Here is a 16,040-nt window from a genome sequence, read left to right as displayed (position 1 = left end):
GGGATCGAACCCGGGCCACAGCAGTGAAAGTGCCGAGTCCTAACCACTGGTCCACCCGAGGATTCCCAGTGACTTGTGTTTCAACTGCCTCCTTGTCACCAGTTAGAGAGGGCGGGAGTCCCACTGCGGGGAAAGGGGTGGCTGGATGCAGGACGTCTGACACGGACAGATGAGTAGACGGCTCTTTATTAGGCACAAGGACCGACAGCCCCGGGGAGAAGGACGCCGCAGGCCCTGCAGGGCACTTGGGGCGCAGTCAGGAGCAGAGTGTGCAGGCAGCCTTTAGTGACAAGAGGATGAGGTGGCCTCCCGTTCTGTGGGAGGATGTCGCTGACTTGCTTGAATCATTCTGCGGGCTGGCAGGGCTGTGACAGCAGGAGCCCAGCCGGTCCCTTGGTCCCTCGAGAAGGAGGGCCTTGGGCTCTCCGACCTCATCGCTGGCAGCTGTGGGGGACCCTCTGTGTTTTCCTAGCATGTGAGATTCACCCTCAATCAAGGCCTTCACCACAGCTCACGTTAGTCACGCGCCGTTTGCAAAATGAGTCAGACAGGCCTGGGTTCGGTGCAGCCCAGTTGGGCTCCTGGCTCTCGGCAGACACGGCACCTCTGTGTGTGCCAGCTTTGTCCTTGGGGACAGTGGTTTCTAAGGTGGCAGCGAGGGTTGGAGGCAAGGGTGTGTCAGGGTCTAGCACACTCTGGGCGCCCCCTCACTAAGCGTGTCTTGTTAGATTTGGGGGCTCGGGCGCAGGAGTCACCAGGCCATGCTCGGTCCCCTGCAGCGCTGCCCGCCTCTCGTAGGGCAGAGGGCTGTCCTCGCGCCACCTGTCCTGCCCAGGGGCTGCGCACCCACAGCTGCTGTGCTCCTGACCATATTTGGGCAAGAGGCGGTGGCCGCTATTAATAACCAGCGGGGCTGCCAGGGCACGGGGTGGTCTATAAAGCCAGACCCACCAGCCCTGAGAGGCTCCTTCAGCCCCCGAGACCTTTAGCCCCCCTGTTGTACAGAGAGAAAAAGAAAAGTAAGTACCGAAACCATCCCCTTGTCCCTCTGCCTGGCCCCACTCTGTGGCCTGAAAAGTGAGACACAGAACAGTGGTGAAAGACACACCCCATGCAAAGGACGTCTGAAACACAGCCTAGGGGGCACTTAACCGGCCCAGGTGGGAGGAGGGCAGTGAGGGGCGGGGAGGAGGAGGAGGGGGCTGGGACTTCTCCTCCCTGATTCTCCTTGTCCTGGAGGGGAGAGAGCCGGGGACCCCTGCCCTGGCCAGGTGACCCCAGGATGCATGTGTGTCTTGCAGTGATGGCCGTGGTGCCGGCTCCCCTCGGGGAGTGCGTGGCTTCCTCCCCCTGCCACCCCGACTCCCCCGGTGTCCCCCACCCCACCCCTCGGGGTTTTGCATTTTTGAGGGTCCCTGTATGGGAGGACTTCCAGACCCCTGCGGAAGTGAGCCCTGTTTGCATGATTGAAAGTTGCCTCTGCGCCCCCTCCCCTCCCGGGCTTGTTGAAGAGAAACTTAAAGGGAACGGGGAGGTGATGAGGACATTTCTTGGGTGCCCCAGGCTCCCTCCAGAATGTGCTGGGAGGACTTGGGGGGGGCTCCTGAGTGGCAGCGGAGGGCATATGGCTGCCCCTGTCTGTGCCCGTCAGCCTGCTCCTCCCCCAGGCACCGGCTGGCCCCCTAGTCTGCCCCAAGGATGCCCCCTCAGGGGCCTGGCAGACGGCACCTGAGGTGGAGGCAGCCTTTGGAGGTGACCGCCCTGGCCCTGTTGGGACGTGGGTAGGGCAGGCAGAGTAACTGCTGATTAAGATGGCCCCTGAGTGCTACTTGACGTGAGTGGCAAGTGCTTGGGGTTGGGGGGGTCCTGAAATAGAATGAGGAAAGAAGGGCCCTGGGAGCCGGCTCTGCAGTCTTGCCCGACCGCCTGGAGCCTCTCCCTCCATCTTTCTCCCCCGATGGCTGTTAGGACATTTGGGGAAGGGCCCCAGGGCAGAGCTCTGGTGGGGGGACTGTCCAGGGGCCCATGTGAGGACGCTTCGCATGGAAGGTCGCCTGTCTGTATGCGGTGAGCTGGGGTGGGGTAGGGTCTCCCTGGCAAGGCTTCCGAATTGGGGTGGCCTCAGAGGAGCCAGGTTCCAGCGAGAGGCCCGTGGGGTCCCGCCTACCTGCCTGGGCCCCCAGCAGTCCCTAGGCCACACCTCCTCCCCCACGGAGTGAGCTCCCTGGTGCGGGCAGGCCAGGCCCACTTCCGGGGGTGGGGAATGACTTGGCCCAGCAAGGTGTCAGCCACAGGATGACTGGCACGTGAGTGTGTGTGTGTCACGTGTGTGTGTGTCAGGGTCTGTCCAATCCTGGGCTCTCAGCCTTCTCTGCACATCGAGTCCCACTCGGGGCGCCTCCAGGGGGTGTTTTTTTTAAATTTGTTTTTAAATTTGTTTTTGTCTGCCTTAGGTCTTCATTGCTTCACGTGGGCTATCTCTAGTTGCGGTGAGCGGAGGCTCCTCTTCGTTGTGGTGCGTGGGCTTCTCTTTGCGGTGACTTCTCTTGTTGCAGAGCACGGGCTCTAAGCACGCAGGCCTCAGTGGTTGTGGCACGAGGGCTCAATAGTTGTGGCTCACGGGCTTAGTTGCTCTGCAGCATGTGGGATCTTCCCGGACCAGGGCTCGAAACCATGTCGCCTGTAAGATTCTTAACCACTGCGCCACCAGGGGAGTCCCAGGGGGATGGGGGTTTGAGCCAATTCTCTGCCCTTAGTCCAGGGTGTCTCCCCTCGGCACCGCTGACATTCGGGCTGGATTGTTCTTGGCTGTGGGCCTGTCCTGGGCGCTGCGGGGTGTGGAGCAGCATCCCTGGCCCCCACCCCCTTGATGCCAGGAGTCCCCCAGTGTGACAACCACAGATGTCCCCAGACGTTGCCCAGTGTCCCCTGGGCGGGGGGCAGAGTCGCCCCCAGTTGAGAAGCACTGACCTGAGGTTGTTCTTAGCCTTCAGCGTTCCGGGAAGGTGGAGTGCTTATCCCTGGGCCTCCCCGGGATGATTTTAGGGGAGGGATGGGGGGGCAGGCATTCTTAGTGTTTGTAGCGACGTGCTTTCAGGAAATTCAAGGTTTCCCATCCACAGCAAGGCCATGAAGTTTCCTCTTCCAACGAATTTAGTTAAAATCAATAAAATGAGCGAGACTCATAAAGAAAACTAATAAATACCATAGTAGTTATGGGGAAGTCTGCGGCCCCAGCCCTGTCACGAGGGTGGGAGGAGAACGAACGGCCTCAGAAGGGAACTCGGAGGGAGGCGCTGGGGGCATCGGGAGCTGGGGGGCCTCCTCCGGGCCCGGGGTCGCAGGGGAGCCTGGCGGTGACTGGTCCTGCCGCCAGCCCAGGCAGGACAGTGGGCACAGCTGCGTCCCAGGCGCACCAGCCTGGCCTGGAACCCTGTCTCCTTCCTTTGTGGCCTGCAGCTAAGGGACTCCACCTCCGGGAGCCTCAGTTTCCTCATCTGCGGAAAAGGAGTAGGTTGTACTGGTCACAGGAGCATGGGAGACAATTCCCAGCCCCCATCCCGAACACTGGACAGGGGTCCAGCAGGTGTGAGTGCCCTCCCCGGGGTTGGGGGCCGGCCTGGGGCGGGGGGGCGGGCCTTGGGCTCCTTGTCCCAGTGAGTGGCAACACCTGCCACAAAAACCCAGCAGCAACGGGCATCCGAAGCCCAGGGGAGGACGCTGAGGCGCAGGTGGCACGTTACCTGCCCCGGGATCTCTCTCTAGGAAGGGGCTGAGGCAGCCGGCTTCTGGAGCCGCCCACTCACGCTCTAGGCTGCCCGGTCTTAGGGTGTCCCGTCCTGGGGCCTGGGAAGACCGCCAGGCACTGACCTAGGGGGTGCTTGGTGGATGTGACAGGGGCACATCAGGTTAGTCTTGGGGTTCTGTCTGGGGAGGGCAGGGGCTGCAGGAAACGCACAGGTTAGCCCAGCTGGAGTCCACACTGTGCCCAGAGCTGCCCAGCCAGGGGCAGGTGGGGCCGGATTCACTGGGCCCATCAGGTGGCTGTGGGAGGAGTGAGAGAATCTTCCCGGGATACGGGTACTGAAGGCGGATGGGGCGAGGGTGAGCCGCCTGGCACACCTCCTTGGCTGGAGACGGTCCTGGGTCAGCATTTGACAGACATGTTCAGATCTCAGCTCCGCTGAGTGACCTTGGGCAGGTCCCTTTCCTCTCTGAGCCCTAGAGAGGCGGGTCATAGAATAATCCGACCACTCAAGGTGGTCAGCCCCGATCAGGGTGACAAACTGTCTCAGTTTGCCTGGGCCCGGCCTTTCCCAGGATGGGGAACTTTCAGTGCTGAAACTGGGAAAGTGCTGTGCAATCAGGATGAGGTGGTCCCCCATCCCGCTACTGTTCTTATAGTGACCGAGGTGTCTGGTGGCCAGGCAGGGCTCTGGCTGCCCCGGAGCCACCTCTCCCGTGTCCCTATCCCATCCTGGACTATTTCGGGCCTGGTGACCAGAGGATCAGCCTCACCGTGCTCCGTGACTGTGACAAAGGGCAGGCCTTGGCAGGCTGTCCGAGGCTCCCTCCACGCCCTGCACCAGCTCCCACCTGCCCTCCAGGACACACAGTGGGCTCTTCCCGCCACCCTCCACACCAGACCTTGCATACACTGCAGCCATCAGCAGACGCTGCAGGAAATGAGTGATTTCAGCCGTGCAGACATGAGGGTCTCTACCCCAGCCCCCCAGCTCAGCCGTGTAGCTTGAAAGCAGCCACAGCTGACACGTACTCAAGTAGGCGTGGCTGCCAGCCAAGACAACTTTATTTATAGATGCTGAAATTTGAATTCCATGTAACTTGCATCTGTCACGAAATTTAATTCTTCTTGTTATTTTTTCCCATGACCATTTAAAAATGTGAAGCCATTCTTAGCTCGAGGGCTATACCAAAACATGCAGTGGGCTGGATTTAGCCCATGGGCCATACTTTGCTGCCCCAGGTACTACACACCCAATAAACATTTGTTGAGTGAATAATGTTTAGTGCCCCGTTAAAGCAGGCACTAATTTATTAGCGTGACAGTTACGTGCTGTTAGCGAGTATATGGTCATTTGTACATTTTTTTTTGTACATTTTTAATTAAAGTCACAAGTGTTGGAAATGCCACCGAATAAAATAAAAGTTACATTGGGTGATTTTTTTCTGGGGGGGGGGGCTTCGAGGCTTGTGGGATCTTAGTTCCCCAACCAGGGATTGAACCCAGGCCCTCGGCAGAGAAAGGATTGAGTCCTTCTGGACTACCAGGGAATTCCCGGCCCAGAGGACTTTAAAAAACAGCTTTATTGACATAGAATTAACATACCGTTCAATTTATCCATTTAATGTATAAACTTCAGTTTTTGGGGTGTATTCACAGGGTTGTACAACCATCAACTATGATAAGCTTGAGAATATTTTGGGAATTCCCTGGCGGTCCAGTGGTTAGGTCTCTGCACTGTCACTGCCGAGGGCGCAGGTTCAACCCCTGGTCCGGGAACTAAGATCCCACAAGCTGCGTGGCATGGCCGAAAAAAGAAAAAAAAAACTTGAGAATGTTTTATCTCCACTAGGAGCCACCCCCCACCCCTCCCCAGCCCCTGGCAACCACGAGTCTGCTTTCTGTCTCTCTGGATTTGCAAGGTTGGTCCTCCCGAGGCCTCTTTTCCCCCAGCTTACAGGTGGGCATCTTCTCCCTGTGTCCTCACATGGTCTTCCCTCGGTGTGTCCCAACTTCTTCTTATATGGACACCAGTCATACTGGATTAAGGCCCACCCTCATGACCCCACTTTAACTTAGTGACCTCCAAATGCAGTCATACTCTGAGGTCCTAAGGGTCAGGGGCTTCAACATACGAATTTAAGTGTACACAATTCAGCCCATAATAGTGTCGTTTGCTTTTTGGTTTTGTTTGAGGCAAGGAGAGTCTTAACAGATTCAAATCCTGCTCAAACATACCAGGACATGGTGTTCTGAGCCATAAGGTACACAGCTTGTCAATGGCCTGGGAGGGATGGGAACCCAGCCCCTCCTGACTCTCGGCCTGTGGGCCCTTCCACCTCTGTTCTGCAGCCCCCAGCAGACTAGCAGATACGGTGACCAACCATCTCGGTTGGTTGGTTCTGAGGGATTTCTGGGGAAGCAGGACTTTCCATGCTAAAGTAAAGGGATGGGAATTCCCTGGCAGTCCAGTGGTTAGGACTCCACGCTTTCCCTGCCAAGGGCGCAGGTTCAAATTCCTGGTCGGGGAGCTAAGATACCGCAAGGCACGCAACGTATTTTAAAAAAAAAAAAAAAAAGTAAAGGGAAAGTATTTGGAAAATAGGGACAGTTGGTCACCCTACTAGTGATCTGCACTGGGTCTTCAGGTTGGTGGCGAAGGGGCTGCATGAGGCCTTAGCTGAAGCTAGTGCCAGGGATGAGCCCCAGGCCCAGCGGGGCCTCCCGGCTCTGCTGCCGTCCATCTGTCCATCTGCTTACCACTCTCTCCTTTGTGTTTTGCTCTGTGCTGTATTGTGAGGCCAAAGGGGCAAAGGGCAGTGGTGATTGCATCTCTAGGTGATTTCTGTTGGCAGGAAGGCTGTGTTTAGAAGCTGAGTAGGAGGCTCCCCGCAGCTGGGGCACAGGAAGTGAGCAGTTTCCCAGGAGCCTGGGACCCCGAGTCCAGGGCAGGACAGGACGTGTAGCGCCGACCTGCTGCCCAGCCCGTTCTGTGGTGAAGGGCAGGGAGCCTTGGGGCACACGGAGACCCCACTCCATGGATGCCACTGCCGGAAGCTCAGAGGACAGTGGGAGTGTTGTGTGGCAAGTGGGGGGCAGGGCTCTGGACGCCCACACTCCTCGCCCCACAGCCTTCTTGCCACCGACAAACATGAAAGCACACGGAACCCTCACTGCCCCTGTGCCCTGATCCTCCCTCCCCGCATCCCTTCCTTTTCTTTTTATTGAGGTGAAATTTCCATAACATACAATTAATCATTTTAAGTGAACAATTCAGTGACAGTTGGTGCATTCACAACGTTGTGCAACCATCCATCACCTCTAATTCCAGAACATTCCATCACCCCAAAAAGAAACCTTGTCCCTATCATCAGTCACTCTCGCACCCCGCCTTCCCCCGAAGCCCAGCCCCTGGCAACCATGAGTCTACTTTCTATCTCTGTGGATTTGCCGGTTCTGGACATTTCATATATGTGGAATCAGACAGTATTTGTCCATCTGTGTCTGGCTTATTTTACTGAGCATCATGTCCTCAAGTTTCATCCATGTTATACTGAGTGTCAGGCTTTCCTTCTTCCTAAGGCCGTGTGTGGATGGACCACGTTTTGTTTATCCATCCATCATTTGATGGACTTTTTAGGTTGCTCTCACCTTTTGGCTACTGTGAATAGTGCTACTTTGAATCATTCATGTACAAGTTTTTGTTTGAACACCTGTTTTCAATCCTTTTGGTTATCTTCTCTAGGAGTGGAATTGATAATTGATAATTGTTGTTTTTTTTTCCCCCATAATTTCCAAATGTTCAATGGCTTTGTCCAAAACTGTCTACACTTCAGGTTTTTCCTGCCCTTCTGGACTGAGTGGGGTGGGTGGCTACAGTTCCACGGCTGGCCCTGGGGTATCACCCTCAGGTCAAGGGGTACCCTGTCCTCCTCCTGTCTGCCCCTACTCCGTCCACCCTCCCCTTCCCCGCCCTGTCTTCAGGCTCCACGGGAGCCTTCCAACCTCCCTTGGGCAAAAAGAACAGGGTCTGAGGAGACCTGAGTTCAAATACCAGCTCCCAAGCCACTGACCATATCTGAGCCTCAGTCTTCCCATCTGTGAAATGGGTGTATATGATGAACTGCCTCACCAACATTCTAGGGAAGGCTCAGGGAGATGTGGTTCCTGGGACAGGGAGTGTGTCCTTACGAGCATCCTGGGTCATGAGAAGTAGGTGTCAGCTCCAGTCACGGAGGAGGCGCCGGGGTGCAGTGACAGCGGGGCTCAGCTAAGAGTCAGGGGCACCCTCAGGCTTGGCTGACCTCCCAGCCCCTGCTCTGGGCCATGCTGCGCTGTTTTCTGAAAGCTGGCAGGAAATCTCCCTTTTGAGGAAGCTAGACCCAAAGACCCTCAAGCAGCCACCCAGGGTCACATTGCCATGGATCCAACAGGTGGAGACTGTAACTGCCCAGAGCCCTCGGTGTCGCCCCCCCCCCCATGCCAGCAATGCACCAAGGAGATGGGGCAGGAGGGTCCCTCTCAGCACCTCGAACACAACAGGCTGGACCCCAACGATTAGAAAACAGGATCAGGTTTAGTACGTAAGCCGCCATCGAGGTTACAGAAGCATCTCGGGGCAGAATGCCTGGGCCCTGAGATGCTGGGCTGTGAGTGGGGCCTCCACTCTCATATGTACAGACTTCCCCAAAGGGAAATGGTCACGCAGTGTCTGGCTGGGATGCCGCCAGCCTGGCCGTACTGTGGCCGGAATTGTGTCTGGGTCCCTGCATTGGGGGCTGGGCCCCTCCTCTCCAGCCACACCTAGGAGCGGTTCAGAAGCGAGTTCTGAATGTCTTCCAGGACTTGGTGGAAGAGCTCCTCGCGGGACTTCATGCCGTCCAGGTACACTGAAATCAGAAAGGCCACAGTCAGGGGCCCTGGGGGCCCAACCGTGGCCCGGGTCACTGGGGCTGCTGCCAGGAGGCGGGGGGCCAGCTCACAGAGGACTAGAGGACTGCAGGTCAGGAGGAAGCTGGCCTGCAGAGTCAGCCTGCGGGAACAGACCAGCCTCTGGGGCCCAAAGCGAGAGAGACTGGTGGTGAGACTCGAGGAGGGACTTTCAGGTTTCCCAAATGGTCCCAGTGGGGAGGAGCTGGCCTCATCTTACTCAGGGACTTACCCACTTCCACGCCATTGGCCTCCATCTCCTGCTTATACTTCTGGTACATAGGCCACACGTGGCCGTCGAAGAGGCCGGGGGGGTCGGGGACCATGTAGCGTCGAGTACTGGGGAGGGAGATGGGCAAGAATGAGCAACACCCATGTCGCCCAAGGGTGATGCCACAAGCAGAGCCTGGGGTGAGGGAACTAGGTCGGTGTGGCACCACTGAGAATGGGGACCCCACTAATTCAGGGGCCCCGTGCTGGGGCCTGGGTGCCCCAACTTCCAGCATTTTCCCCGGTGGGCCTGGGAGATGCCCAGGGTAGGGCATGGGTGGGCCACGCTCTCCAGGCCGCAGGCTATGGGCCTCTGGAACCCAGCACTGACCACCCAGGTGCCTGCTGCCCGTCAGCCTGCAGCTTCAGGGTGGCCATGTCCAGCAGGCATTACCCAGTTTCCTGGTCCCACCTGGGAATGCAGACAGGGCCCCCAGGCTCACCTTCTCCTCCACTTGCACTCTTCGTACGGGACGGTCAGGAAGTACCGTCGGCTATACAAGTCCACCAGGGGCCTGGCAGGGGTAGGGGACCCGGTCAGCGCCCGTGGGTCAAAGTACACAACCCCCCATGGCCTTGGCCTCCAGGGACATTCCTGGGTGATGAGGACTGGTTGTGGGGGGGGCGGTTTGTCTGGGCTGATTCGGTTAGGGATGAGTGAGGGGACCAGCATCGGCCAGCCTCCTACTATGCCCGCATTAGCCCCCCACCCTGAGGATGGAATCCTCCCTCTCTCCCAATTTGGATGGGCCCAGAGAGGTACGATGTCCTGCCCAGGGTCACCCAGCAAGGTTGTCTGTCAAAATAGAGACTTGGTGACCTGGGAGGGCCCGGATTGTCCGGGACCCAGACCTGGAGATGCTCACTTGTAGCTGTAGAGAAGGAAGCCTTCCAGGATGAGGATGTGGGTGTCTGAGGCGTCCAGCTGGACACTGACCCCGTGGGCACGGGCGAACTTCTGGGGGCTGCTCATCCAGGCCTGCACGGTGCTCAGCATGGCCTCCATGTCCAGGGACTCCAGCACTGGGGGCGGGAAAGCGAGTGTTGGTGGGGTGGGGGCCATGGGGCAGTGAGGGCAGGGGGCGCGGGGCTGCCGTCCGTCCTTACCGTCCCACTGTTTGAAGCCGTCCTCCCCAACTGCTATTTGGTCTTGGGGCTGAAACAGAGGAGCCCAAGCCGCGGGCTCAGTGCCCGCCTTCCCACCTTACCCCACCCTGGGGTGACAGCGCCTGGAGAGCCCCCAGTGAGGGTCTGGGTGCCCCTGCCTGCCTCGGCCCCCTGCAGCTGATAGTCATAGGCTTCGAGGTCCCAGGCGGGGGTGGGGGGCTCCAGGCTGGCATTCAGAACCCCTCCCCAAACTTGTGACTGTTGGGACCAGGGGCGGGGGGATTTTGCATCTATGATCTAGTTACCCCCTCACCCTCCACAAAGCATCAAGGGCGGGCTCAGAGCCCATTTTGCAGATGGGAAAGTGGAGTTGCAGAGGTAAAGGGTACCACCCAGGTGGCACACACCCTCTGGGAACCGCAGTTTCCCCATCTGTCCCATGGGGAACGGGTGTGCCGTGAGAACTGCCAGCACGCAGTAGGTGCTCAGTAACCGAGATCGCCGGTCCCTCGATCTCCCGACTCAGGTTAGCCCAGGGTGCCCCGGGAGGGGTCTGCTCCCCTGAGTCTCCTTCTCGGGGCTGCCACCCCCCGTCCCCAGCCAGGGCAGCTACCTTGAAGAAGTCATCCTGGTGGATCACACAGCAGTTGGGCAGTGACTTAAGGAGGCTGTTGGTCAGTGTGGTCTTGCCGCCGTTGGTCATGCTGTGGAGAGAGCATACACGTGAGGCTGCCTGGGTCCCCTCTCTGGACCTCTCTGGGTCTGAGGGGCCCCCAGGATCAGACTCAAATCTAAAACACAGGCCTGTAGGGACTTTCCTGGTGGTCCAGTGGTTAGGACGCTGCGCTTCCACTGCAGGGGGCGTGATTCGATCCCTGGTTGGGAACTAAGATCCCGCAAGCCAAGCTGCGTGGCCAAAAACAAAACAAAGCAAAACAAACACAGGCCTGTAAAACAGTAGAGCTAAGAGGGTATTTCTATTCATGTTAGGTCAGAGGAGGCTTTCTAATCAGCCGATCTGGGCTGCCTGGCCCACTACTGCCCACTGCCCGCTGGGGCCAGGCACAGGCCTGTGCTCACCTGCCTGACGAAACAGAGAAAGGGGGCAGAGGGTATGAAAACAAACAACCAAAAAAGTGAACACAGCCTTGGCTGGGGTCATGGAAGCACTGTTTTCTGTGTTCAGACTCGTCCAGTGTTACTGCAAACCCAGGAGGTGGTGCCCGGAGCTCGAGGAAACTGAGGCCCACGTGTGACTTAGCCTCAGCAGGGCTTTTAAAAAAGCCACATTGTTAAAGCAAGTGCAAACTGGGGGAGAAAAAGATACTTGTGGTAGGAAAACCGGCAGTTCACTGCAAAACCGGGAAGAGATAATCACCTTATGACAAAGGGAAAGGATTATTAAAAAAAGTAATGGGCAAAGCCGGGTGACCACCTCATCCTGGTGTGCCCGGGATGTCTCTGGTTTTAGTGCTCAAAGTCACAAATCCTGGGGACCCTTCAGTCCCAGGAAGAGCAGGACGGATGGTCACCCTAAGGACTCTGGACTGGGGCCGCTGAAGGACAGAGAAGGCTGGCTGTCAGGCCTTTCTGGGAATGAGTGTCCCCTTGACCTGGTTGTCCCTCTCCTAGGAATCAGGGGTGGAAAGCTGGGTGTGGAAGGGGGGGGACCTGCAGCCGTTTAAAAGGGCCAATGGGAAAGGTGACCCCCATACATTAAGGGGAGCAGGTTAGAACATGCCTGATGTTAATTTGACTTGCTGCTGAAAGACACACGGTGCTCTCAGGGCCGGCTACAGAACGTGCAGAAATGGAGGGCCCTGGTCTCTATTAGGAATTTAAAGAGGGTGATGGAGCATTAAACCAAGAGGGGGAGGACCCAGGGCGACCTCCCGGGTGGGAGCGCCAAGCCAGCCCTGCTTATGCTAAATGCTTCTCGAGCATCATCTTAAAAAGGCCTGGTTACTGGTAATAAATCTCCGGGAAGGCAAGGCCCCTGCCTGGGGTCAGCAGAAGTGGCTGCAAAGGCAGATGCCACACAGTCAGGGGAGTGCCATTCTGGGGACCCCGCAGCACCTGCCCACGTGCCTCCCTGGGGTCGGAGTTTCCCCACCTTCCTCCCCTTCGCCCCCCACCCCCCCGCGCGCCTTAAGGAAGGTCGGCCTGGGCTTTATAAAGTCTTCTATTCCCCCCCTGAATCTAGTCAGGGGTGCAGCATGGGGAAGTGACTTACATTTGGAATTTTTTAATTGGGCCCCGCACCCGGCCCTGTGCCGAACAGAGGGCAGAGACCCCTCCCCGCACTCCGACCTTGGGCATCGGGTCCCTGCGACACCAGTCGCCAGGCAGCCCTCCATTCATTCCCCGGCCTCCTGCCCAGGCCACCTCGGCCCGCACAGGAGAGCACCCGGCCGGCCTCTCCCGAGAGCTCGGCGCCTTTGCCCCCGCGGGGCGGTCCGCCCGGGGCCCTGGACGCTCACCCTCCGATGCCCACAATGTACTTCATCTCCGCGCGGAGGGGCGGCGGGGACCGCTGTTGGCAGGCCAACTCCCGACTCCCTGGTACCCGGCTGGGCCCGACCCCGCAGTGCGTCCCGGCTTCATTGAGAAAACCCTGCGCCTTTATAGGCTGGAGCCGCCCGGAGGCCGCCCCCAGGGAGGCGGCCCACGGCCTATGGGGAGCGCGGCCGGCGGCGCGATGAAGTGTTGGGCGGGGAGCGCTGGGGACGCCGCACCTGTTCCCACTGGATGGAAATAGCTCCACGCTGTCTTTTGCCTAAATTAGTCACGGGTCGGCCGGGCAGGGGGGTGCGGGTGGAAGTCACCCCGCTGCCTCTTCCCCGCTCCTCCCCGCCTGCCCCCTCCTAGCCAGACTGCCCACGGGGCAGATAACCAGCCACACCTCCTCCCTCCCTAAAAATATCCAGCCCGGTGTGTACCCTCGCCTGACCCTGACATTAAGGCCGGTTCTGGGGGCTGAAAAAAGGAACTCACCCCCGCTTCCCCGTCTCCAGCGACAGCAGCGGGCCAGTCCCAGAGGTACCACACGACAGGGGACTTCCTTTTCCAAGGGGGTTGATGCCAAGATGAACTTAAGCTTTGTTTTCGTGACCCTGGCCGCCAGGAAATCTCAGCGTGACACCAGTGGCTGTTCAGCGGGCGCCCACGTGAGGGCTAGCGTCACTGCGTTTGGCTTCAGGCCTCTCAGCAGCTAGGGGGTGGGGTAGGCAGGGCCCTGCTGATCCCCGCCCCCTTACTGACCGGATGGGACCACATGCCCCACCCCGCCTCCCCACCAGAGGAGACCTTTTGGTTTCAGGACCCCTTTTCCACTCTTGAAAAGGACTGAGGCCCCGGGGAGCTTTTCTTTAAATAGATTATCGTCATGGATAATATTTACCACGTTATACATTAAAACTGAGAAAAATTAAAGGTTTGTTAACTTTAAAAAATGACAACCAGTGTCTTCCCTCGTGGTCCAGTGGGTAAGACTCCACATTCCCAATGCAGGGGGCCTGGGTTCCATCCCTGGTGGGGGAACTAGATCCCGCATGCTGCAACTAAGAGTTCACATGCTGCAACTAAAAAAAAAAAGGACAACTGATCACTACATGGTCACATAAACATAATACATATATTTTTAATTTATTTATGTTCGGCTGTGTTGCGTCTTCGTTGCTGCACACGGGCTTTCTCTAGTTGCACGGAGCGGGGGCTACTCTTTGTTGCAGTGCACGTGCTTCTTATTGCGGTGGCTTCTCTTGTTGTAGAGCATGGGCTGTAGGCACGCAGACTTCAGTAGTTGTGGCACAAGGGCTCAGTAGTTGTGGCGCACGGGCTTAGTTGCTCCACGGCGTGTGGGATCTTCACGGACCAGGGATCGAACCTGTGTCCCCTGCATTGGCAGGCGGATTCTTAACCACTGCGCCACCAGGGAAGCCCCAAATATAATATTTTTAATGAAAAATAATAACATTTTTTTAAAATAAAAAAAGGGAGTGGGCTTGATCAAATTAAAAATGTCTTGTGCATTGAACGACGTTATTAAGGAAGTGAAAAGACAAAGCAGGGTGTGGGAGAAAATTTTTACAAGTCATATATTGATATATGGTAAGGGGTTACTAGCCAGAATATATAAAGAACTCTTACAAGTCAACAACAAAAAGACAAACGACCCAATTTAAAAATGGGCAAAGAATCTGAATTGACATTTCTCCAAAGAAGATATACTCATGGCCAACAAACACATGAAAAGATGCTCAGCATCACTGATTATCAGGGAAATGCAAATCAAAACCACAGTGAGAGAACACTCACGCCTACTAGGGTAGCCATAGTCAAAGAGATGGACGATAAAGAGTGTTGGTGAGAATGGGGAGATACGGCGACCCTGTGTGTTGCTGGTGGGGATGGAAAATGGGACAGTTGCTGTGGAAAACAGTTGGCGGTTTTATGACCCAATTTCACTTCAAAGTGTCTACCCAAGAGAAATGAAAACAGAAGCTTGTACGTGAATGTTTACAGCAGCATAATTCACAAGCGCCAAAAGGTAGAAACAACTCAAGTGTCCATCCACAGATGATGGATACACAAACTGTGTTCCATCCGCACATGGAATATTATTCAGCCATGAAAAGGGGTGAAGCACTGACAGTCGCTGCAACATGGATGGACCTTGAGAACACGATGCTCAGTGAGAGAAGCCAGACACAGAAGGACACACAGTGTGTGGATCCATTGACGGGAAACGTTCAGAACAGGCAGATCCACAGACACAGAGAGTGGGTTCCTGGTTGTCAGGGGCTGGGAGTGGGAAAATAGGGAGTGATTACTTATATGGTGTTCTTCTGGGGTGATGAGAATGTTCTGGAATTAGAGGTGATCGTTGCACAGCATTGTGAACCCACTAAATGTCACTGAATCGTATACTTTACAATAATGGCTAGTTGTGTATTATGTGAATTTCACCTCAATTAACAACAAAAAAAACTGAGAACCTTTCCAGCTACAATCACAGGGAAGGGACATGTAGCTACAGCAGAAGGTTCAGAAAGATACCCCACTGCTGCCTGTGAGGATGGAGGATGGGGCTGTGAGCCAAGGATGCGGCACCTCTAGAAGCTGGAAAAGGCGGGAACTGATGCTCCCGTGCAGCCTCCGGAAGGAACCAGCCCTGCCCACATCTTTTTTTTTTTTTTTTTTTTTTTTTTTGCGGTACACGGGCCTCTCACTGTTGTGGCCTCTCCCGTTGCGGACCACGGGCTACGGACGCCCAGCCTCAGCGGCCATGGCTCACGGGCCCAGCCACTCCGCGGCATGTGGGATCCTCCCGGAGCGGGGCACGAACCCGTGTCCCCTGCATCGGCAGGCGGACTCTCAACCACTGCGCCACCAGGGAAGCCCACCTGCCCACATCTTGATCTTAGCCCCGTGAGACCCGTGTCAGACTCCTCACCTCCAGAACTGTCAGAGAATAAATTCATCTTGTTGAAATTTAAAAAAAATTTTTAGGTAAAAGAGTGATATTCTACATTTTTGCAAGTCTCTTTAATATCTGGTTTAGAAAGATTCTCACATCTGCTTGTCATTCAGCCCATTTCCATAGCTGTCTCGGTTGATATATAGGAAGAAAACCCAGCTTCACACAGAGAGAGGAGGATTTTTAGCCTTTTTAGGTCATCATGGGTAGTCTTCTTTGTCCTACACCCGAACTGGACAGGTAGAGGTTTTTGAAGGTGGCCTGTTCTCTTTCATTCTCTGCTCCATTAAAGGCCATTCGTCTATCTTTGCACTTTGTTTTATTTTATTTTAATTTTAATTTTTGGCCACACTGTGCGGCATGTGGAATCTTAGTTCCCCGACCAGGGATCCAACCCGTGCTCCCCTGCATTGGGAGCACAGAGTCTTAACCATTGGTCCGCCAGGGAAGTCCCTGTCTTTGCACTTTGAATGGATCTTTTGCTCATGTGTGATTTTGACCTTGAAGACC

The 16,040-nt window shown here is 56.3% G+C and overlaps 1 protein-coding gene across 4 annotated transcripts; it reads right to left on the bottom strand.

The window, feature by feature from the left end:
* Positions 1-8,302: 8,302 nt before the first annotated feature.
* Positions 8,303-13,221, bottom strand: NMRK2 (nicotinamide riboside kinase 2). Of its 4 annotated transcripts, none has more exons than XM_033400748.2 (7): positions 13,046-13,221; positions 10,665-10,755; positions 10,052-10,100; positions 9,811-9,967; positions 9,388-9,459; positions 8,907-9,013; positions 8,303-8,634 (listed from the first exon to the last, which is right to left on the bottom strand). In XM_033400748.2, the coding sequence occupies exons 2-7, from the start codon at positions 10,752-10,754 to the stop codon at positions 8,549-8,551; spliced, it is 561 nt and encodes a 186-aa protein (XP_033256639.1). In that variant the 5' UTR covers position 10,755; positions 13,046-13,221; the 3' UTR covers positions 8,303-8,548. The 4 variants fall into 4 exon arrangements, with proteins under 4 accessions (XP_033256639.1, XP_049563153.1, XP_004277252.1 ...); XM_049707196.1 differs by lacking the exon at positions 13,046-13,221 and adding an exon at positions 12,553-12,812; XM_004277204.3 differs by lacking the exon at positions 13,046-13,221 and adding an exon at positions 12,532-12,773.
* Positions 13,222-16,040: the final 2,819 nt, after the last annotated feature.

This window comes from Orcinus orca, chromosome 3, assembly GCF_937001465.1.
Source record: "Orcinus orca chromosome 3, mOrcOrc1.1, whole genome shotgun sequence".
Lineage (NCBI taxonomy): Eukaryota > Metazoa > Chordata > Mammalia > Artiodactyla > Delphinidae > Orcinus > Orcinus orca.
The sequence above is the reverse complement of the archived record's forward strand: the minus strand, read 5'-3'. Positions and strand labels throughout refer to the sequence as shown.

What these genes read in the sequence shown, in the direction of transcription:
- NMRK2 (XM_004277204.3), bottom strand. Translation starts at nt 12,557, where the DNA reads ATGAAGTACATTGTGGGCATCGGAGG. An exon ending in CGGCTTCAAACAGTGGGACG is followed by an intron (nt 9,968 to 10,051) that starts GTAAGGACGGAC and finishes TCCCGCCCCCAG; the next exon opens with TGCTGGAGTCCCTGGACATG. An exon ending in GGCCAATGGCGTGGAAGTGG is followed by an intron (nt 8,635 to 8,906) that starts GTAAGTCCCTGA and finishes TTCTGATTTCAG; the next exon opens with TGTACCTGGACGGCATGAAG.